Source organism: Meleagris gallopavo, chromosome 3 (assembly GCF_905368555.1).
Source record: "Meleagris gallopavo chromosome 3, MGAL_WU_HG_1.1, whole genome shotgun sequence".
NCBI classification, from domain to species: domain Eukaryota; kingdom Metazoa; phylum Chordata; class Aves; order Galliformes; family Phasianidae; genus Meleagris; species Meleagris gallopavo.
In genome coordinates, this window is record NC_139406.1 from 10,243,684 (window position 1) to 10,267,500 (window position 23,817).

The window sequence follows — 23,817 nt, forward strand, 5'->3', positions numbered from 1 at the left end:
TGATTCTGCATTGTCTTAGAGTTTGACTTTGTAATAATTAGTTATTTGAATATTGAACACCAAGATACTCCCACCAAAACAAGGAACTTAAAATAGTAAAACATAGTCCCCATTAAGAAGGACATCCTTGTAGCCAGTGTTGTAGGAGTGTTAGATCATACTATCAGAAGCATGAAATTCAGTATCTGAAGAATTTGAACAGATAGATGTTTACTTATAGGAAAAAATAAATGAATTTCTTATTGGGTCTCTGGCTGTGTTCACAGCCTCTGGCACTGTCACTGGGTAAGAATTTCATTTGACGTAAGTTAAGTTTCACACGGAGAGATTTTTTAACATCAGTGAGTACAGTGAACTTGTATCATCTCTTGTACACCCACTGTTTTTAAACTTAACCCTGAAATAACCTCTTTCAACAAATACTCTTGAGTTTCTGAAGTGTTTGTCTCAATAACTTTAGGCTGAGGGCTCTCGTATGTTGTAACTCATTACTATGTGATCTAGGATTGTATGAGAACACCTGTCCCAGCTTAGGAGAAGGCAATGAAGAGCATCTACAGCTTCTGCTGAAATCACTTAAACAGGCCCCTCTGCTGTGCCATGATGTGGATGCTCTGCATGCTTTGACCAAATCACAATTCTATCTCCTTCCTCCAAGTAGGTGGGGAATACTCAGGAGCAGTGACTTTTCCAAGGGACACATGTCCACCACATATCATGAGTGGACTTTGGAGCAGTTCAGTCAATAGCAGAGTTCCTGAAAACTGTAGTAATATTTCAAAAGCAGTTAACGAGAGCAGGGACGTACATCTGCCTCCAGGGAATGATCCTCAGAAACCAGCAGGAAGAAAACCTAATTGAAAGTGTCAAAAAAGAAAGAAAAAAAAAAAGGAAAAAAAAAAAAAGAAGAAAATCTATTTCTATTAGACCTACAGCATGCTAAGATCTGAAGGAAAACTAACTAAAGCTTGTGAATTTTAGTTAGTGATGAGAGCGTTCTGTCATTTAACTGACAGTTTCTCAGCAAAACTCATCATGTAACAAAAATGAGAAACTAGCAGGTATCTTCTTGTGCAAATCCTACTTTCTCTTATCTGCTCTGGTAGCAGTGCAGCTGAAAGGCTTTTCAGTTTCTAGCGATCCTCTTAGTTCTGATATAGGTAGCTACCTCTAACAAGTGCATTCCCTCCTCTTCTTGGATCTGGACTCATGTGGACCATCAAACTCCTCCTACGTACTCAATTTTCACATTTAAAAATGAAAGACTTAAAGACATGCATTGGAACAGGTTGCTCAAGGAGGTTGTGGATGCCCCATTTCTGGAAGCATTTAGGGCCAGGCTGGATGTGGCTCTGGGCAGCCTGGTCTGGTGGTTGGTAACCCTGCACATAGCAGGGGGTTGGAACTGGATGATCATTGCGGTCCTTTTCAACCCAGGCCATTCTATGATTCTATGCAAGAAGAATAAATTACCCCCTGCTCCTTACTGCTCCTTACTTTCTTATCCTGCAAATGTGCTGAGTGACTCTGACCTCTTGAACCTTTCTTCATTCTACCTGTCTTATGGGCTCCTTGAGGAAGTGGTAATGTCTTTGTGTGCAAAGGTTTGGATGGGCTTCTCTTCTAGGAACCGTTTTGCCCATTTCTTAGCTCATATATATTTGTAAAATCCACATGTTGTGACAGAAACTACCTAAGTGTATGATGTGCAGTATATACTATAATGTTCATTTCAAACCTGCTATCTGCTACTTTCATTGGATTACTGACAGTTCTTGAACTAGAAGAAACAGTGAAAAATTTGTTTTTTTTTTTACCATGCCATTTTGCTAGCTTATAGATCTTCTTCATATGTTCTTTCAGATCTCTTTTGCAGGCAAATAATTCCAGGCCATTTAACTGTTTCTTAGACAGAAACCATTCAATATCTTTGATCTTCTTTCCTGCTTTTTCTCTACTCTGTTCAGTTTTATTGTACTTGTTTCTGTGCTTGTGGCTAATCCTTTATCTGTGAACCAAATGTTGATTTGACATAGCAGAACAAGACAATGTCTTTTGTCTTCATAATCACTGGCTATAAGCTACTAGCCTGTTTAATCATAACCTCTGCCATACAATTTATGGCATGGAAATTCACCTATGTGATATCCAGCCAGGTTTTGTAATCAACCCATACAGAGTCCTTGGGTCTTCTATTAGTTAGAATTTTGGTTTGATGCTTTCTTTTGTCTTGAATTTCCACATGGATGTGTTGGTTTTGCTTTGATGGTGGGCAGTGTTGGTGAATATTCTTGTTTGAATTCCTATCCCAATAGTTCAGACCAAAATTGTAAGAATTTGATTATACACAGACACACAATCCCCCAAAACAAAATCGTTGTTTTAGGGAAAGGCTTTTCTAAATGTGAACTAAAGTCAGTAATCCTTGCCCCTTTCTTTCCCAAAGAGTGATTTTAGAAGTTGTTCTGAGATGAAAAATCAAACTGCTTCAAGAAAAAAAATAGAGAGGCTTCTTCAGCCAGCAAAATGTATAATATTTTAATAAAATAAAATATTATATTATTTTTCTACTCTTCATTTAAAAGTAGGGGATCAGAGCTTCTGTAAGAGGAATTAGAACTGTTACATTGCTACTGATGAGCTCAGCCCCTGTGGTAATATGTCCAGTCACTTAACTGGAAGCTGGAGCTTCGGTTATACAGCCTGCATTGGCGAAGGTCTTGACCATGATCCAGATTTTAGGCTTTATGCCAGGGTCTCAGCAGTCCCATGCTCATGGGCTGTGTTCTTAAATACTTGTTAGCTCTCAGGTCAACAAGGAGGAAAAGATCCCTTGCATGTCATATCTGCATCTGATTGATGGATGGGAAGGGGATGTGTAAGGTTGCTTTGTCCCTGCAGCCTTCAAAGTCTTCACTAGTGACAGTTCTCCATTACAGCTCTACATTTTCCTGTGCATGAAACTGAGTGTGGGATACTCATTGCCTTCCTTCATGGAGTAGTAAGAAGGTTGTGATGCTGCATGGGGTTGAAGTTTATGTGAGAAATACTGAATGTGCTGTGATGCTATCACCAAATCCTTTGACTTGCTTAGTGTGAGGTGCTCTTACTTTTTTGCTTTGGGCATGAAGAGAGCAGGCAAGCTGAAGCCATGAAGCCGTGATACCTTTACACAGGATGCAAAGTATCTGATATTGATAGCCATTATTGAGTTCAGTAACATCGGGCAGTAAGAGATGTACATTTAAGAGCCAGTTTGATGCATAAAGCTTCACGAACCTATGCTGAATGGTCTCTACTGTGCCTCAGGTATTGTGGTAGTTTCTATTCTCCATCTGTAATATGGCATCAGGGAAGATCTTCTTTTTCTCTCTTCTTTTGCTTCAATTAGAAAGATTTCAAGAATGAATATGTCTTTCAGAGCGTTGTGCACAAAAATTCCTGGCATTGGTGTTAATATACATGGGCAGGATTGTTAGACACATTTAAAGTAACAATTGAGTTGACCAAAAGCTAAAGTGGTGGGCAGCAGAATTTTGGGGCTTCCTTCATGTAAACTCTGGCTTTTGTGCCATGCAGCCTTTCATTGGTGAGTGGTAACTCACTGAAATGTCAGACATTCAAAACAAAAGACTTGTTTTTAAATAACCAAATGCAGCGATCATAAAGAATGTTGCTTTTGAAAAATCGTCTTGTTTCCTTGAATCACATTTTCCTGCTAGTTCTCATCCCTTTATTGATGACAGATAGAAAAGGCTGTTGCTTGTGTTAGCTGTAAACTTCCCTTTGTCAGAGCCCTTTCCACCATCTGTCATTGCATAACTGTATGTTCCCAGGTTTGTAACTCTAATGTGTTTTTGCTGTTTTTGTACAGTACGTTACAAGTTATAAAAGCCTGAGTAAATAATTCATGTAAAAACCTTTGTAAATATTGTCAAACTGTGGAATAAATGATTTACTAAGAGGTCTCTTGGCTCAGCCTAGCAGCTTTATTACTGTAACTTGTTTTGTAAACAACCTCCCTCCCCCCCACCTCTATTTTTTCCATCTAGTAACTTTGTGTAAATTCTATTGTTAAGTACTACTTAGATGCATTTCAATCACCATAAATAATGCAATATCAGCACTTTAATCACCTGGGGACTCCATTCAAAGTCAACTAAAGGTGGAGTTTGTGCAAGACCCTTAAGGGAACAGTCTTTCAGTGTGTGTAGATCAGTGTATTTCCCACTGCTTTCATTGCTGATTACGTTTGCTGGAGATGTCTTGCTCTTAGCTGAAAGAACTCCTAGTAGTCTGTAGAGAGTTGTACTTTTTTTTGAGTTTTTTTTTTTTTTTTTTTGTGCACCATACAGATATTCTGTAAATGAAGGGAGAGATCAAGACCTTGAGTTATGAGAGATGGTCCTGAAAAACACTGAATTTTTCATCTGACTTTTTAATAAAGCACTGTCTGAACGGTCAGAGGAAAAGTAATCGGAAACATTTGTGTAAATGAATAAGATGACTTTGCTTTGATGTATTCATAAGAGCCTTGTTAGCTTTCTGAAAACACAGCTGAAAATGAAATGTTTCTTCAATAATGTTAGTGGAATGGGAAAATGTAAGTGGGAAAATGTGTTGTATCTGAATTCTTTTGGGGCAGGCACAATTGTGTCACTGCATGTGCTTGTTCTGAGTTTGTTTTGTGAAATAAAGACACACTTAGCAGGTATCAAACCACTGATGAACAACTGTGGTGGTCTTGACTCCGCAAGTTGTGGACCACCCACACTGTCATATTGACTCAGAATTGGAGTCAAGCCTGAAGTCTGAATGTCTTTTGGTTCCATACTGGTTTTCATGATGGCTTCCGTATAGCTTCTTTCTTTGCAGGCAGGAAGTATTTCTAGATTGATTTGAAACGGGCTTGTGCCATTGCAGGTAGGATGCACAGATGTTGTTTTAGGCCTCCTAGCTCTGTAGGATTGAAATGAAGTCAGCAGAGAGCTGTTGGACAGGCTGGGCACAATCCACTCACCTTCTTCTCAAGGGGACAGAGCACCTACCTGTTCTGTCCAGGTATGCAGCAGTCACAGAACAGTCTTTGCAAATGTAATGATGGGAGGTGGCTGGAGGGTATGGGAACAGTCTGTCAGATGATCCTAAGAGCTGGCAGACTCCTGAGAGTCCCTTCCTGGCCAACTCTTGGTATGGTAACTCAACTCCTCACCAGTCACCCTCCTTTGGCTCTTAAAGTCCATGAAAATGGATTATTCACTTAAAAGCCCTGAGCCCAGAGCACTCAAGTTCATCTTTCTTTCTCAATTCCTTCCTTCCCATCGTGTTCTGCATCCATGCTGTTACCTTAGAACAGAAAGAATTAATTTCCAGTGAGAAGCATCCTGTCGCTGTTAGGATGAACTCCCTTGTCAAAATGCGCAGTTGGTGTAATGCGTAAGTGAACAGGATTTGTTCAAACACACAGCCATCAACAGCAGATGTTCTCAGGCAATACAGTTAATAAAAATGTTGTTTTCTAATTAACTAGTTTGGTGTGACTTTGTGCTAGGTAGGTTTGAACAGATTTGCAAAGTCACTTCCAAAGATTTCTGATAATCTGGGAGTGGGGAAAAATCTTTTGTTATCTTTACAATATTGTGTCTGAGATCAAAGCTATCTAGAAATGAGGAGATGGCATTTTTATTTTATCTTATCTAAGGAGTGAAATTTTAATCTGTTGTTGATTCATTTGGGTTCAGAGCAACCAAGCTACCTATGACTCTAGAACTAAACTTAGACCAAGAAAAAACAAACAAACAAAAAAACAACTAATGGAAAGCTTGATTATAGGTTTTGGGCATTTTCGTGTGTCTGATGTAGTGAAACAAATTCCCCTACTCTGACTTTTTAACCCACATACAAAGAGGATGTTGGTGTCCCAGCAGTAGAATGTAACCGAGTGCGTGAGAAAGAAGAAGCTGATAATGGAAGAATTTGATCATGGAGAGTTGATGAAAGAAGAAATAATGGTGTGCCCTCTACGAGTTATTACTGGTAGTTTCCATAAAAGTCGAGTAAATGAAGTCTGAGGCTCAATTAAACCACATCTTGTCTTTCTTCTTCTGTGCCCAGGACAATACATTGTTTGCTGTGAATAGACCACCCGAGGGCTGGTCATGTGTTTTGGTAGAAATCATAGTTTTGTCAAACAAAGCAAAAGACATAATTATAGACTTTTTATATAAAAAACTATTTTAATTATTATTGTGCATTTCTAATTAGAAATGTGCTAAGCAGTTGCCATTAAAAGTTTAGAAGCATGAAAACAGCCAAACACCAGAGAACTTGTTCTTTAAAAATCAATCCTGATTTGGCTCAGTAGCAACAGATCAGCAGGAATTCCTCTCGTTTTGTGGGGAAGCTGGGAGTAGTGGGCAAGATTTTTCTTATTTTGCAGGATGAGAAAATCCTAAACGCCACCACCTTTGTCCCAGCAGTTATGGTCACTATGAAAAGGTGACTTTTGAAGCTGTACTTAGTTGTAGTATGAGATATCTGGTACCAGCCATTAACATGATTGTATTATGAGAAGTGTATTCCTTGCCTATATGAAATCTCACTGACAATGCGAAGTACTTGTGAAATATAACAGATTGTTATAGATTGAAAGAAGACATATCCTAATTCTTGTGGAGTTGATGGGATTCTAGACAAGAGCAGGGACAGGACTACAGATTGCTCTGTAGTACAAGATTCATTAGTATTTTGTTTTCTCATTATGCTGTGTGTGCACGGGTGTCAGCTGTTGTTTTCACATTGGACGTGATTGTACTGAAAGGTTTCATTCTAGATGCTCTAAAGAAAACTTAGCTTTCATGTTAGTTACTTTAAAGCCTTGTCATCCTGTAGTGCTTCTCCCATGTGGGCTACAGGGTGGACTATGGAGACTCATCTCTGCTCCTGAGTGCTGTTTAACACCTCTAGTGTAATCCATGCTTACTGAGTGGTTACTCTGTCTGTTGCTATCTTGCATCCTGCGGTCATCTTTGCTGTTAGGCATTTGTGGAGACCAGAGGAATGCTTTAAACCACAGCCTGGATGTTCCCAACACTCCTTGGCTGGTATACTCATCAATATGAGCTGGCTATAACTTCTGGTGAAAGGAGTCTTGCACCTGTGCAGCTCTGCTGACAACAGAAGATATAGCATATAACATGATAAGGGCAATACACAAAGCGACTACTAAGTTGTAAGGGAAATGCAAAGTCATAGCTTGGACCCAGTGACTGAGCACTTGGTGGGAAGGCAGGGCAACCCAGGGGAGCTCAGGTGCAAGCAATGCATCTGAGTGACCAGAAGGGGTGGAGTCAGGATCCACCCTTTCCCAGACCTCATTTAATGGTTGGCAGTGGAGATGAAGGTATTTTGCTGGAGATCCCTGCATGCTTAAGGCCTTTCAAGGGTAAGTAGCTTTTTCCTTTGTTTCTCCACATTCAGCTGTTTTGTTTGGGCTCGTTCTCATTTGCTGTAGTCTGGGATTGTGCCACTCTGTTATTATTGCTCTATTTTACACCATGTTATAGCATTACAGTATTATACAAGCATTTACAGCCCAAATGTTGGAAAGCAGGTGAAATGTGAATAACTGTGGAACTGGAGTTGGACTCAGTGATCCTTGTGGGTATCTTCTAAGTTGGGATATTCTGTTCTACTTTAAGAAGCAAGAAAAGAATATGACAAGTCTTATCACAATAGGCACGGCACATCAATAATGCAGCCTAGACTAGATTTTTGACATGCATTACAGCAATGTACACTTTAGTAATACACTCTTTCTCTTACGTCTCTTCTCTGGTTTGTATTTAATGTGTACTAGGCTAGCTCATCTCCGATATGATGCAGTATATGTTTTTTGTCTGAGTAGCTGAAAAGAACACGGACTTCTAGAGCGGGAATCACAGGACTACTCTTTCACTTCATTTTCCAAATATCTGGATCAAATAGGACCTTCACATCTTAAGCAGATCAGTTTATCAGAGTGGAATTGCAAGTGAGCTGATTGCAGCAACGTATCGCAATAAATCCTGTGGGTGTGGCCTGCTGCAACAAACACTGCTGGACTTCATCTTCTCTCTTGTGGAGTGTAGGGTTACAGTGATGCAGTACTGTGCCAGACACGTTCAGCTGCAAGCTTATGAAAGGTCATTGTAATAATGACTGTCTAGAGCACTTATGGAGTGTTCTGTATCAGCAGGTGCTGGCAGTGCACTGTAGCAGAAAGAGGAAGCTGTTTCCTTGGTAGATCTCCCTTGATTGGGAACCTAGGGAGGGAAGTGCCACCTAGGTCTGAACATCCTTCTCTGCATGTAAGCTGCCACAAGAAGATGTGTTGCAGTGGAAGTGTGCTTTGGCACTGTACAGCAGCTAGATACACACATCATAATAACATATGATCGGGGCTATATATAATGGCTGGTGTTTTGTAACCCCAGTGACTCACTGTTTCTTTCCTAAGGAGAGAAAGCCACTGGAGCCACCTCCTGTGCTGCCTGAAAGGCACACCTTTGCAGGTCCCACCTGCTGCTCCTCACTTAGCACTTGATAAGATCTCCCCTCTTGCTTCTCTCTCCAGTAGCGAGGAGCCAAGAAGCATCCTTCTCTCACTGCTGGTCTCTCGTGCTAGTGGATGGACATTGCAGGAGGTTTTCATCAAGTTGCTTATTTGTTTTCATAACACAAGTATCTTCTTGCTGTCAAACCCTCTGGGAGAAATTACCTGTAATTAGCTTGCTCTGTGTAGCTTATCCAGATATGCTCAGCAGTGCTATTGCATGTATTTCCTGAGTAACAGTAATTATTGAAAGGAAAAATAATAATAAAAAAAACTCTTGTACCACTTATCTATATCTGTTCCCCTTCTCAGGTGTGGGTTGGTGTTGAACAGTTTTCCATACTGAGTAGCAAGTCAGACCCAGTTCTGAGAAGAACACTGCACCCCATGGAGGAGCTGGAGACTGCAGAGGTGTCTGGTGCAGACAGTCTTGCCCTGGCACCTGCCACCATGCCAGCAGCCGACTCATTGTGGGGACTGAGACGTCACTGTCACCATAGAGACAGCTGCAAGGATTTGGTTTCAAAAGGTGAAGAGAAGCTGGGAATTGGAAAGGTAAGGCTGGGTCTGACTTTCAACTCTTGTGAAGGGTTTTAAACTGATGATAAGGGTTTTTAAATGGCTTGAAAGGATGTTGCAGTGATGGTTGCTCGGTCATATGTTTGTGCTTGTATGTATATATGTGCAGGTAAATATACCTATGTGCATGTTTATGTGAACTGTTTTGAATAGATTGTGTATGTAGAAGAACAAAATGAAGTATTTTTGAAGAACTTTCTGTTGGTGTTCCGTTGACAATCTTCCAATTAATTTTTTGTTTACAGATGGCATGAAGCAAGACTTGAGTTCTATTTAAATTTAATTTTAAGAAGTCGTAAAACACTCACTGCTTAAAGATTTTATCTGTTTTGCACAGAAGCTGAATGAGCTGCATGCGCTGTAAATTAACGTTGTTCACTTCTGCCCCTTTTCTTGATCCTCTGCTGTACTGTAGCAATGATATGCATGTAAAGCAATGGTGAGTGTTGACAGGCAAGATAAGGATCAGCTGAGTCATTGTTTAACCACACAGGATTTTAAAGCATTGGTATACACTGGTCCACAACAGCTTGCGGCTAATCCCTCTCTGCCCGCTCTTATATCAGCAGAAGCTGCCCCTCTTGATGACTTACCACGTTCCTTACAGATGTATCTCATTTTCAGTGAGGCGTGGACTTGTTTAAACGTTCAGTTTGCACTTTTATAGACCCCAGCAAGGTGTTGATGCCAAATGGATGTCTTTCATGACAGCCAAAGATAACTACATAGGTATGGCTCTGGGGGAAGGGGGAAGAGGCAGGGAGGAGCAACAGATGAATTATTAATGAGCAATGATGCACAAGCATTACTGCAGGAAGGTGTTAGAAGGCTTCCAGAGGCTGATGCAAGGCCTTGTCTGAGGTGCTCAGTGCTGTAGGGCAGCAAGGGCTGTGTGCATCTCTGATCTCAGGCCGGGGAAGATCAGTAGAGCCCTTGAGCTCTTCTCTCTGCCCGGTCTGCCGCAGATCCAGAGAGGAGTAGTCAGGGCACAGTGGGTTTTCTATCATGACACACTTCATGCTTTGACAGCTGGAGGAAGTCTGGCAAGGGAGCTGAATCTATTGGCTTCACGTCAGCTCCAGGGTATCTTACTCGCTTTGGGAATTCCCCGCTGGGGAAGCACCACTGCTATTGGGAGCAGGGATCAGAACTCAGCCCCTGGGGCTGTCCACTCCAGCAGAGGGTTTTGGCAAGGATGTATGTTTCTTTTTTTTTTTTTAATTCTCTATTTCTAGGTCTTTTGATTTTTATGAATAACTAAATGACAAGTAGAGCTTCAGGGTTTACCCTATGGCTGAATTTTCCATGGGGGGTGTTTGCATGTGTATACGTAATTCCACTTATAATTCCTGCTGCTGTCGTCACTCACACGTCTGCAAGCACAGAACAAAAGGCAACTAGCTCCCTTTGCAGTAAGCTGATGGCCCCACTGATGTGTGGAGGGTGTAGAGAGCACAGAGAGAGCCTGGGGGGCCCAAGGAAACCCTGAGATAACATTGGTTGGACTGCCAAAGTCAGGCTTCTACAAATCACCATGATACGTGTGTGCTCTATACTAACAAAAGAGACAACTGGGTTTGTGAAGAACTGAATTTGCTATTTACATGCAGCTGGGCTTTGCATTTTTAGGGGGGTGTCATTGTTGGGACATGCAGCTAGCTGTCTGACTTCTGTAACAAACTGCATTTATAACTGGTTTTATCTGATGACTGTTGCAGGATCTTGCCTACCCACGTTTTAGTCACTCACCTTGACTTCTGTTTCAAGAACTTTCTGACCAAATTGATCAAATCAGTGCTGGTGAACTTTCAGGTTTGACTCACTTTCCGAGATCAGGCAATGTCTCAGTTATAGCAAAGTCTTTATTAATCATTTCATCATGCTTTTTAGGCAGATTAGAAACTGTAATTATGTTAGATCCAGAGTTCTTCCAGTTCAGATCTGTCTCCTATTGTGGTGATTTCCAGCTGATTCAGAAAAAAGGAAAACCTACATTAAGTAGAAATCTCTCACTGTTTCTAAGCTCTGATAGAATCACTGTTTCAGTATTTTTTTTTTAATAATTTTATTAATTACCATTTATTTCCCTTATTCCTTTGGATTTGTTGGATCTAACTGCCTCTTGCATTATGAGACAAGCAAACACAGATCTGGCTGATGGGCAATCCTGAGTTTTCAAGCATTTTGCATGCTTGCGTGTTGGTTTCAGGAGGAGTTTGGTACTAACATTACTAAGGGTCTGTTTTGAAAGAATTTGCTGATGCAGAAGCCACTTCTGAGGGACAGGATCAGAAAGAGGGGAAAGAAGGCTGTGCTCAATGCCCAGCCTAGGGCCCTGGTCCTTCTGGTATATTCAGTTTTAATTCTTTATTACTTTTTTTTCTCTTGCTGCTCACACTTAACCATCTGCTCTGGCCACAAAATATAGATGCTTGGACAACTGTGGGGAGGATGGCAATCCACACCTACTCTGTCTGGAAATTACACTGTGACAAGATTTGTCTTCCTCAATGCAGCAGGCATATTTATTTGCACCACATCTATTCCATAGTTCACTGGATGGTACAAGAAGTAGAGCAACTTCAGCTATTTTTTTTCTGTTGCTGCACTTTTATATATTCTTTGTGAGATTTCCTGGGGTTTTTTTTGACTCAGGCTGTTAAGGTAGGCCGCAGTTATTTTTGTGCTAATTTGAGGATAAGGGAGAACCAACTCTAATCATGCTGTAGTGGTTGTTGGTGTGTTGATAATTTAACAATTTACGTAGGAAAGATGGGCAAATCACAGTGTGAGACAGATGCTGGACATCATTTCAGAATTACAAAGCTAGTCAGAATATAGAGCTGTTGCTCCCTTCATTGCCCAAAGGTAAATACCTCTTTTATTTCTACACTCTTCCACTTGCTAGAGTATGTGCTTGGATTTTTCCGATTTTTGGGATTCAGTTTTTTGTCTTTCAAGATACCCTCAAAAAATCCACAGTTTACTTTCACCTGTATTCATTGTATAGGAGAGTGAATAAGACCAAAAAAAAAAAAAAAGCCAAAAAAATGCACTGTCTTGAGTGCCCAGTGTTGCAATGAAGGTATACATTGCCTTTTTGCATGAATCAGTTGATTTTTTGGGAAGAGTTTGAGAGAGCATGGAAACCCTGTGGTGCTGTTGACCTTTTCTCTCAGATTGGGCCCTACATCGGTGAGCCAAAATTTGCAGGTAGTCCAGCCAGGATTTTTCTGCATCGTAAAGGGAATGATGAGGAACTTTAAGCTCTAAGATGACTCAGTGCTGCTGGTGTTGAGTTAAACCTATCACTGTACCCATTGCAGAGGCACGCAGTCCACACCCAACTTCATCCTCTGCCTACACACAAATGTGTCATCTATCTGTGCATGACTGAAGCACTCATATCAGAAACATTTACCTGCCAAAGCTGCGAGAATTGTCATAATTAATTCTCTCCTTCCATCTTCTCAAGTATTACTGTTCTCTCTGATCATCGTGTCCCATCTTTGGATCTTCAGATGGATCCTGTGATGCATGTAGGCCTATCTGGGAGAACTGTATATACAAAGTCAGTAGTGAATCACGTCAGCCTAAGGAAAACTAATTGAAACAATGCTTCAAATATTAATGGATCATCTTGTTTATTTTGGTAAACTTACAGTTGCTTAATGCCAAGTATTCCATTCAAAGTTTAATTTGGATTAGTGCAATTAATTAGTGTGTGCCTTTTCATGAGTAGCAGAATTTTTAAAAGCAGCCTTAGTTTTTATCCAATTTATACAAATCAAACTAGTATCAATTCAATTATATGAAATGCAGAACTATGGAATTCATTCACTTTCCCCATACTGTGTAAAAGAGCCTGTGATTTCATTCATCTACTAGGAAAAATAATGTTCCAATCTAGAAGTACGTGAACACATTTATTTTATGGTTTTATATTAAACCTTCTGACATATCAGAGTTGTAGGCTTAGAGGGCCTACACTGGGATTCGTGTTCATGTGTATCTCTGAGATTAGGAACTCTAAGAAAGTTTCCCTGTTGTTTCTCAGTTCTTCTGAGCAAATGTAAAGCCTCAAGCCATCTTTCAGAGCACAGGAGATCATGAGTTTCCTTAGGCAAAGTGTAATCGAACTTTGTCTCAAAACAAAGGTGAAAGCTGAGGCACTGCTCTTGAAGTAGAGGGTTTCTGAAACATCCTCTACAGAAGGAGAAGGAGACATGATCTCCCCACTAGGACAAGCTGCTCTGGGTGCTGCTGACAGACCAATTGCCTCCTAATGCTGAAAAATCTGAAGCTGGTGGAAAGATTTCTCTGGCAGAGATGGGGGGGGGAAAAAGGGAATAGAAGCAGAGGGTAAATAAATTTTTCTGTATTCACTTTTCTCCACCACAGGACTAGGTATGGTAGGAAACTAAAACTAACTAAATATATATTTTAGAGCAGCTATTACGAAACATCCCTTGGTTCACTTCAGTCTGACGTGACTAGGAGCTTTGCAGGTCTGGGAGAAGAGTACAGAACCCCAATCTCTGTGAACTGAAACCAGAAGATTTCACAGAGTCCTGCTTCTGAATCTAGTCATGCTTGAGTCACATCCTGCCTTACCTGACACTGCACACATGATTCAGAGAAAACGGCGTGAAGCTACTCCTCTATGGTAATTGAAATGAGAAGGACATTTGCTGGCATGCATTTCTCAGCATGTGGCACATGAAATACTTTTTTGCAGACCTGTCAGCAAAGGTTGGCAGAACAAAGGAGGGCCAGGAATTAATCTAGGATAATGGACGAGAGGTGGCAGGAGGAGCTGAGAAGATTTGAGTCTTGTGGCGATTTTTACTGCAAAGCCAGGAGTACAAGTTTGACTTGTTCTCAAAAAAGACTGAATTATTCGTCTAATATTTAAGAAGCAACATTCAGCGTTAGAGGCAGCAATACAATTGCTCATTTCTACTTTGTTTTTATTAACTGTTTAAATACAAAAAAATGCATAAATATAGCTTTGAGTACACATTGTGCTTTGTTCTTAGTATTTGAGTTCAGATACTGTAAGATTGGAACAAGTACAAGTAGGAGTAAAGAACTTCAATTCTACAGTGTCTATGAATGCCAGCGAAGACTTGGCTGAGCACAGTGTGCAGCCTTGGATGGAAGACTGAAACATGAGACTTTCACTGTCAGCACCCTACGATGTACAGTGTGTGAAAAATGCTGTTTGGGTAATGGTGGTGCAAATTTCCCATACAGATCAGAGACATAAGATGTGCATAAATTGTAGCTCTGCTCAAAAGTATGGATAGTAGCTTTACAGAGGTTGGAGATCTGGCACAAGATCCATGATAACATCCACTGTTTTCCTACCATCACCTACCACTGCTTCATGTAAGGACAGGCAGGCTTACTGCTGATACAAAGCTCTATCTGATTGCATTTCATGCAGCCTCCTTCTTCTGTATCAGAGATTGTGGAAGCATGTTTCACACCCACACCTGATTTCTCTATTTCCTCCACTCCATCTTTCAGGTCTCCTTGTGCTACATGAAGCATCTGCTAGCGTTCAATAACTCTACATGTGTAGTTCTATTGCTTTAGGACTTTACAGTAGATTTTCCTCACTCTGGCATGTTGAGATACAAACTGTGCCTCTGAGTGCCAGGAAGTACTCAGTAGCACCAACTGCAGACAGTGTGAAGGAAGCTGATGTCAAGGCATCTTCAGGCTGAACATTTATAGTCTGAACTGAAGTAAATTATGTGGTGCCCTAGTATGAAATCAGCCTTTTTCCTGTTGCCTGTGTGCTAAAGGAAGCTGTTTCTGTAGCTGATGAATAAGGTATGCAGTGTAAACTTTGCATTAAGACTCTGCAATTACCTTGCATGTTTTCAGGAAAAAGAGGATAGCTCATCAGCTTGCATCCAGATGTTAGCATATGGGTTGAAATTTCTTATTGAAGAATGCCATGCAGACTAGCTCTTGGTTGAAACTGAAGCAAGTATTGTCTTGCTGAAGCTCCTCAGCTTGTTTCCCTCCTTGCACCAGTTTTCATTTCTAAGATGACTTAAAACAAAAATTATGAAAACAAAAAACAAAAAGCCCCTTAAATTTTCCAACTGGGAGCTCAGAACCTAGTTTTCCTCTAGAATATTTGCAATGAAAATTCAAGTAAGAAATGGGGCTTGGCATTCTTATATCCATTCGATCCACTGTGAGTCAGCCATACCTTACATGGAATCAATGACCTGGTAGCAGCACCTAGTTGGTGAAGCTGCTGCATGGGACAGCTCAGCTCCCATGCTGGTTTAATTTTCTGTCAGGCAGAGTGCTGTGTCCTTTTTTGCTCTGCCAAACCATTTTTCCCATAGTGTTGGATATAATAACAGAAGTGTTTTACTGTAAGGCTGGCACTGGAACAGATTGCCCAGAGAGGTGGTGGATGCCCTGCCCTTGGAGACACTCAAGGTCAGGCTGGAGGGAGCTCTTTGCAACCTGAAGTAGCTGTAGGTGTCCCTGATCATTGCAGGGAAATGGACTAGATGGGCTCTGAGGGTCTCTTTTAACTCAAACAATTATGATTCTGTGATAGTGTTGACCCATCTAATGAACAGCTCTGGTGCAAGAACCCATAATGTCAACCAACTCCCCACATTTTCAGTTGGTGCGATGAAACTGTCTGATCTTATGTTTTCCTGCTCTGTTCAGTGCCCCAAAACATGGTATTTTCCCTAGTAGGAGGTCTTGTGTTTTAATTATATTCCCCATATTTTTCAGAGTGAGAAGGGAGGCTTTGGATTTTTCTCTTCATAGACTGGCTTGAAGTCCTGGCCAGAGTTACAAAGTAAGCCTTAAGCAGAACTGAATCTAAATTTTTGAGTCCAAGTAGAATAGTTCTATTTTGAAGCAATTATACTTCCCATTTTTCTTTTTGGGGAAAAAAAAGTCGTCAGTCTGCTTATTCTTTTTTGTGGAATATGTGGTATAGCGAATCTGCATCCATCTTTTAATATGAACTCATCTTTGAATACAATATTAAAGAGTACCAAGTGGTTATAACTCTCTTAAGATGACAAAATAACTTTTGAAAAATATTATTTTTTGTGCAGATGGCGTAATTCAGAGGACTTGTGGTTCTGATCTGTCCTGTTGTTATTATATGCTGTTATTGTGAACAGCAAATGGAAAAAAAGGAATCAATGCAACAAAGCTTTGTTGTTAGCATCACAAAACCACTACCTTAAAGACTCAGCAAACTTCCCTTCTGTCCAGAAATACAGGTTTCAGAATGTCTCACCTGATATGTAGACAGTTTTGGTTTATTGGCATTATTTATGTAAAGCAGGAATAAGGTACTAGTAAGTTTATAGCATGTTACTGAGGGCTAGCACTCACCCATAATATTTATAGCTATCCTGGATGCACTGACATGTTGCAGTATAAGGAAGAAAAAGTCCTCCGGGTTAAAGACATTAATGACCAATCTCTTTAATTCGTGTAAGCTGAACATCCCAAATCCGTTCATCTGATGCAAGTAAGTAACTAACTGAACAAACTGGTTTTAATGGGGCAGGTAGAGGATAGGCTGTATTAGTCTCAGTCCGTAGCACTGCAGTCATGTGATGGCAAGGATCTTACGGATGTCAGAGAGTTCTGCTGCATTATGTCTGTGGAGTGTCTTGCCCACACACAACTCACTGCAGCATCAATTCCTGCAAGGGGTCATGCTATGTTTGTCTTTCTTTGCTTTTTTAATTAACTCAAGGACCAGACAATTGCAGGAAAACATATGAAAGATTCATTAGCTTCACTGGTTCAGCAGAGAGAAGATATTTCCTAACTCATCTCTCTAGTGCTCTGGGAACACCTCCAAAAACTCTTGAAAGACCAGATTTGGCATTCTTAATTCAGATATAAAAATAAGAATTTTTTTAAAAAAGGAAATATTTTAAGCGTCATTTATGCATCTTATGGCAGCAGAATAGGACAAGTTCCTTTTCTATGACCTTTAGGGAAGCATGGATTGTTCAAAGTAACTAACTAAAGGCTTATAAGTAATGTAACCCATAGGCATATTGGTAACTTTTAGAATTGCAGGGATTGGAAGGGACCTCAAGAGGTCATAGAGTCCAATCCCCCTGCTAAAGCAGACACCCTACAATGGGCCACACATGTAGGGGTCCTGGTGGGTCTTGAATATCTCCACAGAAGGAGACTTCACAACTTTTCTGGGCAACTTGTGCTAATGCTCCATCACCCTTACCATAAGGATGTGCTTCTGCATGTTAATATGGATCTTCCTATGTTCAAATTTTAGGCCATTGCTCCTTGTTCTATTGCTACACCTCACTGAGAAGAGCCTGGCGTCATCCATTTGCCTCCCACCTCCCTTTAGATATTTATAAATTTTTATCAGATCTCCTGTTAGTGTTCCTTTCCCCAGGCTGAACAGACCCACGTTACTTAGCCTTTCCTCATATGGGAGATGCTCCAGGCCCTTTATCACATCTGTGGCCCTCTGCTGGACACCTTCTGGGAGATCCCTGTCTTTTCTGAACTGTTGAGTGCAGAACTGTACACAGTCTACAAGTGGCCTCACCAGGGCAGAATAGAGAGGGAGGATCACATTCCTTGGCTTGCTGGCCATGCTCTTTTTAATGCACCCCGGTATACTATTACCCTTCTTGGCCACGAGGGCACATTGCTGGCTTATGGCCAACCTGTCATTCACCAGGACCCTCAGGTCCTCTGCAAAGCTTCTCTCTACCAGGTAACTTGTACTGATGCATGTAGTTACTCATCCCCAGGTGCGAGACTCTATACTTCATCCAGATCCTCCCTACCCTGCAAAATCTTATACTTTTGTATTTCAGAAGATTGAAGTGAAAAATGGAGAATTAATCCACTATTCAGGTACACAGCCACTTGCTGTAGTAAACTAAGTTGTAGCTAGAAGGGGCACATTAGTGATCCGTATATTCTGTATTTTGTATTTTACTGCTGTTTCTGCTCTGTGAGCAGTCAAGCACGGAGAAAAAATGTGAGAGTGAACAGATGGAGCTGAAGATTCACTGAAGGTTGCTTCCAAGTCCGTAGAAGATCAATCTATTTCTGTGTGGAGAGCTGGGGTAATTATTCTAGTCCCTGCCTTTGTTATGGTGGAGATGATGGAGGGAAAGATGAGACTTGATAGTGTCTTGTTAGTAGTTTGATGTTAGTTTAGGAGGTAAATTGTCTTTATAGAGAATTAAATAAAACAGAAGATTGTGTTTTCATATTTTTAGTTATCATGAGGAAAATGCCAACAAAAATAAGCATACAGTATAAAGGATGTTTGTCAATCACCTGTCCAATCTAAGACTCACCTCTGTACGAGTTTTAGCACTTCATGAAGGCTATTTATGCTGTTTCTACCATTTTGTCTGGATTTCCCAAGGTTTCCAGTTATCTCTACATTTTGCAGAGGACTTGTGCAGTTTCAAAATCAATGGCAGTCTTCTTGTTAACTTCTGCAGCAGGATGTCCTGCAGTGGTGAAGTTGATATAAGAAGTTGCTGCTCATCAGCAGTTGGAATTTACTACTGTTCTGCATAACTAAGAGGGCTCAAATTCTGTAGTAAGCCAGGCTAGCTTGGTTAGGGAAGACCAGTATCAAAGGATCATTGGCAGATTAAAAACTCTTACCAATTATAACTTTTGGATTTAGTTACGTAGCTGTGAATAACACAAATGAATTATGGTAACAAGAAAGTATATGTGATATCGTTTTATAGCAGCAGCCTATTTAAAACTGTGTTGCTGCTAACATCTGCATGAGAAAAACTGTTTTAGGGTATAAAGGGACCGTATTGAAACTTCAGATGAAAATTCTCAGTATTTGAGCTGTCTTATACTCACTTCAGTGCTGTTACTTTTTAAAGAGTAAACTGATTGGCCATAAGTATCTGAAACTTATCTAATCATTGCCGTAGTGAATGAGAAATAATTCTTTCAAGACAGTAAAATTATCCCATCTGAAATTGCGTACAGTCATAGAATATCCTGAAGATATCCATAGAATGATCCTGAAAAGGGATCATTGAGTCCAACTCCTGGTTCCATGCAGGACCAGCCAAAATTCATACCCTGTGTGAATTTGTCCAAACCCATTGTCCAAACACTCCTTGAACTCCGGTGCTTGGGGCTGTGACCACTGCCTTGGGCTGCATGCTCCATGCCTGACCACCCTGTGGTGAACAAACATTTTTATTAGGTGATGTTAGAATGTGATACTTCAGTCCTTAATTTGTTATTTAGGGAGAGGGACGAAGGATAGGGAATCAGAAGAGAGGAAGTGCAATCATGCCATTTTAATTCAGCATAAATTTTGTCGTGCTCAGTTATTATAAAGACTCTCAGTTGGGAGTTAATATATTAGTCTGTTGTTTTCAATGAAGTAATTCATGCAAATGCAGTGAAAGTATACAGAAGTGTTTTGCAGGTTTGGGACCTATAAATTAAAGAGTAGACTAGACTGCTTCCTCTTCAGTTATTCTCTCCCATTTGTTATGCAATATGTTTTTCAAAATAATGAATAATTGTATAATCATCCAATCCAGATCCTAAATAGACAATCAGCTGGTAAACTGCAGTATCTAAAATGAGTAATGATACGCTTGTAGAGATCTTTTTTAAAACCCTTTATTGTACTAATGAAAAATGTAGTATTAAAAGCTATTTTTAGATTGAACTATGGGTGTAACACAAGCTAGTAAAAGCTAAAAAAGCCCAAACACACTACTACTCCAAAGCAGCTGATGGTGGGAAAATAGCTTCTTCTGGTTCAGCTAAACTCCTCCTTGAGTGAAACCAGCTTTTTCCAGTGAGGCTATCACACTGCCAGTATGCTAGTTAAAATGCTTAGGCATCAGTGAAGTATTTCAAGATTTTGCTTGTTCTTTACAGCAAGTTTGCTGCCTTTTTTATTTTCAGATTGCCTCCAGCCCTGAACTAAGTGGTTAGCTATGAGGCAGCAAATAGTACCCATGAGGGTGAGAAGGGAGAAGGGCTGCCTTGCTCTTCCCTGGGCAGAAGACAGGTAAGAAGAGGATGTGCTACCCATAGACATGACCAGGGACTGGTCATCCATGGACTTTTGGACATAGTACCATGTCTCCATTAAGCTGCATCCACACTCTCTTGCTCTAGTCACTGCTGCATATTACTTTGGTGAAGTCCTCCTTCTCCTCTCCTTTTAAATTAACAATATCTATTATAATGGCAAAGCGTAGATTCTGTCTAACTCTCCCATTGTGAGTCAGTATGATTTTCTGCTTTGTTCTGACGATGGAAGAACATAAACATTTTCAGATTCTTGGTTCATATACCTAATGCTGAACTTTGCCATTACGGGCTCTTGTTTCAAGATGAGCTTTTCCATCAGGGAAAACTTACTTAATGATCACTCTTTTTCTTGCTGGAGTTCCTTTTGCCTTGGTTGTCGTCGTACAGTTTTGTAGAAGTCCAGACGAGCAGTAAAATTTAATTACAAAAATAGCTTTTTTTTTAGGGGGGGGGGTAGGAGGGGGGGGAGGAGGGAGAAGGAAAGGTACTTTTTATTCACCTTAAAAGCTTAGATCTATGGTTCTGTCAGGCCAATGAGAGTGTACTGGACTGCAGCCCAGGGGCAGGAATGAATGGCTTGAGAAGATGGGGGCAGAGAGCAGAAGCTTATTAAGTTGCTTTGTCACCAAGTAAAATGTGTCATGGGATTGCTGCTGACTCTTCTGTTTGATCAAATGATATGGAAACTGCAGAGGGTGTTCCATTTTCTTTCTTTTTTTTTCCAGCTACCCTAGTGGTTGGAAGCCAGCTTCAGCCATATTAGATGCACTGTCTTCCCCAAAAGGGGAATTCAGCTGAAGTCATGTTTAACCACACTTTGCCTGTTCAAGGTCTCAGATTCTTTTTTTTTTTTTTTTTAAGGGATATAAATAAAACATCACTAGCAGCTATTTCCAATGGAGTTTTGGTTTAAAACTTCAAATCTTAGAGTAGGATTTCTGATTGCTAGCTTTCTGGATGGGGAAAAAAAGAAATGTAGCACTGAGTTATGCTGACAAAATACATTTGATTTTAAAAAATGCCAGGCATGATCTGTATTTTTCTTCTTCCCTTGGTTGAATACTGACGGAATCAGCTACGGACCTTTGGTTGCATGCGTCTACACTTTATCAGCTAAATCTTAAAAACCAAGCTGCAGTTCCGTTCGCTTATTTATCAAAACGTCTTTACACAATGCTATTTCTACTTAGTAGTATGCAAACTGCACTATTATGTCCTTGTTCACTTTGTTGCCTTCTCTACAGCGTTACCTCGGTTTCCCTTTGTGCTCAGTGGTTATGATTTGTTAGCAGGTACGTGACAGAGGAATGCACTCACTGGGTTGAATATATTGTTACGTATGTTTTGTCAATGTAAAATAGCACACAGAACAACAAAAGGAGGAGTAATAGGAATGTATAAACAAATAGCCTGTGTTGTTTCATGTTGACACGTATATGACACTAATCCAGAAACTCATGCCAGAGGCAAGTGAAATATGTTTTGAACCACTAGAGGCATTTCTTCTGGGATTGCTCATACAGTACGATTTCTGTCTCTTTGCTTTCAATCAAACTCCACTGATCTATTAACAACAATATTCATATCTGAGGTGGTATATATGTAAAATATGACACTTTTACAAGATGTATTTTCCAGTGTATCCATGATGGTATCCTTGCTTAATTCAGAGACACATCAGGTACACATCAAAAAACTCTTTAGCATTGTATAATTATACATGTATTTCAAATTTTAATCTGTAACTGGTAAACAGCAATAAAGGCCTTTATCTGGTGTGGACCATACATGCTGTTTGCAGGGAAACTTTCCTGGAAAACAGTGCCCAATAACTGTAGTTTCATACTCTGAAAAGAAGTGTGTATAAAAGTAACTTGAGTATTTGGCTTCTATTTGTAGTAGTTACGGAAACCAGAGAATGGATAGTAGCACTTCACAAGGAAGAGTTAAAATCTATGTATAACATAGATAGTAAATACAAATAAATAAAAACAAACTAATTTCTCCCTGAAAATAAGTTATGATGGAAACTCTGAAGCCCTTTTCAAAAGAGATGGAGCTGTTGGTGCTAAAGTTGTGCCTAGTCTAAATATATTATATTTGAAGCGTGTTTAATAGTGGTAAATATTTCTGTCTGTCTAGATATTTAGTTACTTAGGTCACTCCAAAATTAATGCTTCCTATTTTTTTTTTTTTTTTTTTCATGGAAACTACAAGCGATAGAAAAAGCACAATAATACCGTTAGAGCAAATTCTCAGCTACAAGGCAACATTTTTCAGTGTAGACACTACCATTAGCTGTGTGTTCTTGCCACTGATGAACAAGAGCCTGCATGCTGCACTAATAATATGAACTGGTGGAGGTGATCTACTGTCACCAATGCTGAAACACAACACCTACCGCCTCTCTGTGCTCATATCCATTGTTTGGTCTCCATAAACATTCAGCAAGTGTTGATGAGTGTCAATGGGTGCCATTTTTTTTTCCACATGGAGTGTGGACACACTGTTTCGTCAGACACCATTTTGTCAGACTGCCCCTCTGCTGCCATCTGGCATGCTGCTACAGAATGTAATGGAGTATTGGTGGGAAGTTTCAACCTGTGGTGCCATACCACCACTATCCTCCCTGACACTGTTTGCCAACAAAGTAAAACAGGAGGCATTACTTTTGGAGCAGCCCTTGTATATTTGCCTATAGCATTGCCCTAAATTGTATAGGGGTCTTTTTTTGTGTGTGTGTGCAGTCAAAATCATGCACAAAATATAGCACATTTTTTTAAGATTTGATGTATAGCTCAGTACTTTTAACTGACATGCTGCTTTAACTTGGAAGCCATGTTATTTAAAAATTACTAGGAAAAAAAAAAGCCTTTTGTGGTGGGGAAAAAAACAAACCAACCTATTTTGCTGGGTGTGGACTGTGATATGGACAGGAAGAGGGAAGTCAGAATGATGGCAGTGCTGAGGTTCCTGGTGCCATGACACTGCAACCCAGGGATTTCGTGGTCTCTTGTGGCTTTGAAAATTGCTTTACCTTTGGCTCCTCATCAAAGAGCAGATGTTGACCACAGATGAAAATACTGAATTATATCTTTCAGTTCTTCCTACTGGCTGCTTCTTTTGATTCTACCCTTTAAAGGAGAGGAGTCATTTCAAGATTTTATTACCTTTGGTTTGTCAGGTGTTGTTTTTTTTTTTTTCCTTCTCCTAATTGAACCATAATATATAATCAGAGAATTCTTAAGGTTGGAGAAGAGCACTAAGATCACCTAGTCCAACTGCCAACCCATCCTCACCATGCCTACTGACCATGTCCCTCAGTGCCACATCCACACGGTTCTTGATCACCTCCACGGACTCCACCAACCCCTGTGCCACTGCCTCACTGCTCTTTATGAGAAGAAATGCTTTGTAATATCCAACCTGAATGAGTACTGCGCCATACCACCGGACTAAAAAGAAAGTTATCCATGGCACCCAGAGGATGCGTGATTGGGTTGGGTAAATGTGACTGTAGCCTACCTTACGTGATTACTGTG

General features: G+C 40.3%; 1 protein-coding gene across 1 annotated transcript in view; it reads left to right on the forward strand.

The window, feature by feature from the left end:
* LOC100539960 (uncharacterized) overlaps positions 1-23,817 on the forward strand; it is a 193,068-nt gene that overhangs the window by 12,378 nt on the left and 156,873 nt on the right. Inside the window, exons 3-5 of the mRNA XM_031552754.2 lie at positions 8,906-9,148; positions 17,980-18,085; positions 21,520-21,567. Coding sequence (XP_031408614.2) covers positions 8,906-9,148; positions 17,980-18,085; positions 21,520-21,567 — 397 coding nt within the window. The remainder of the gene's footprint in view (positions 1-8,905; positions 9,149-17,979; positions 18,086-21,519; positions 21,568-23,817) is intronic.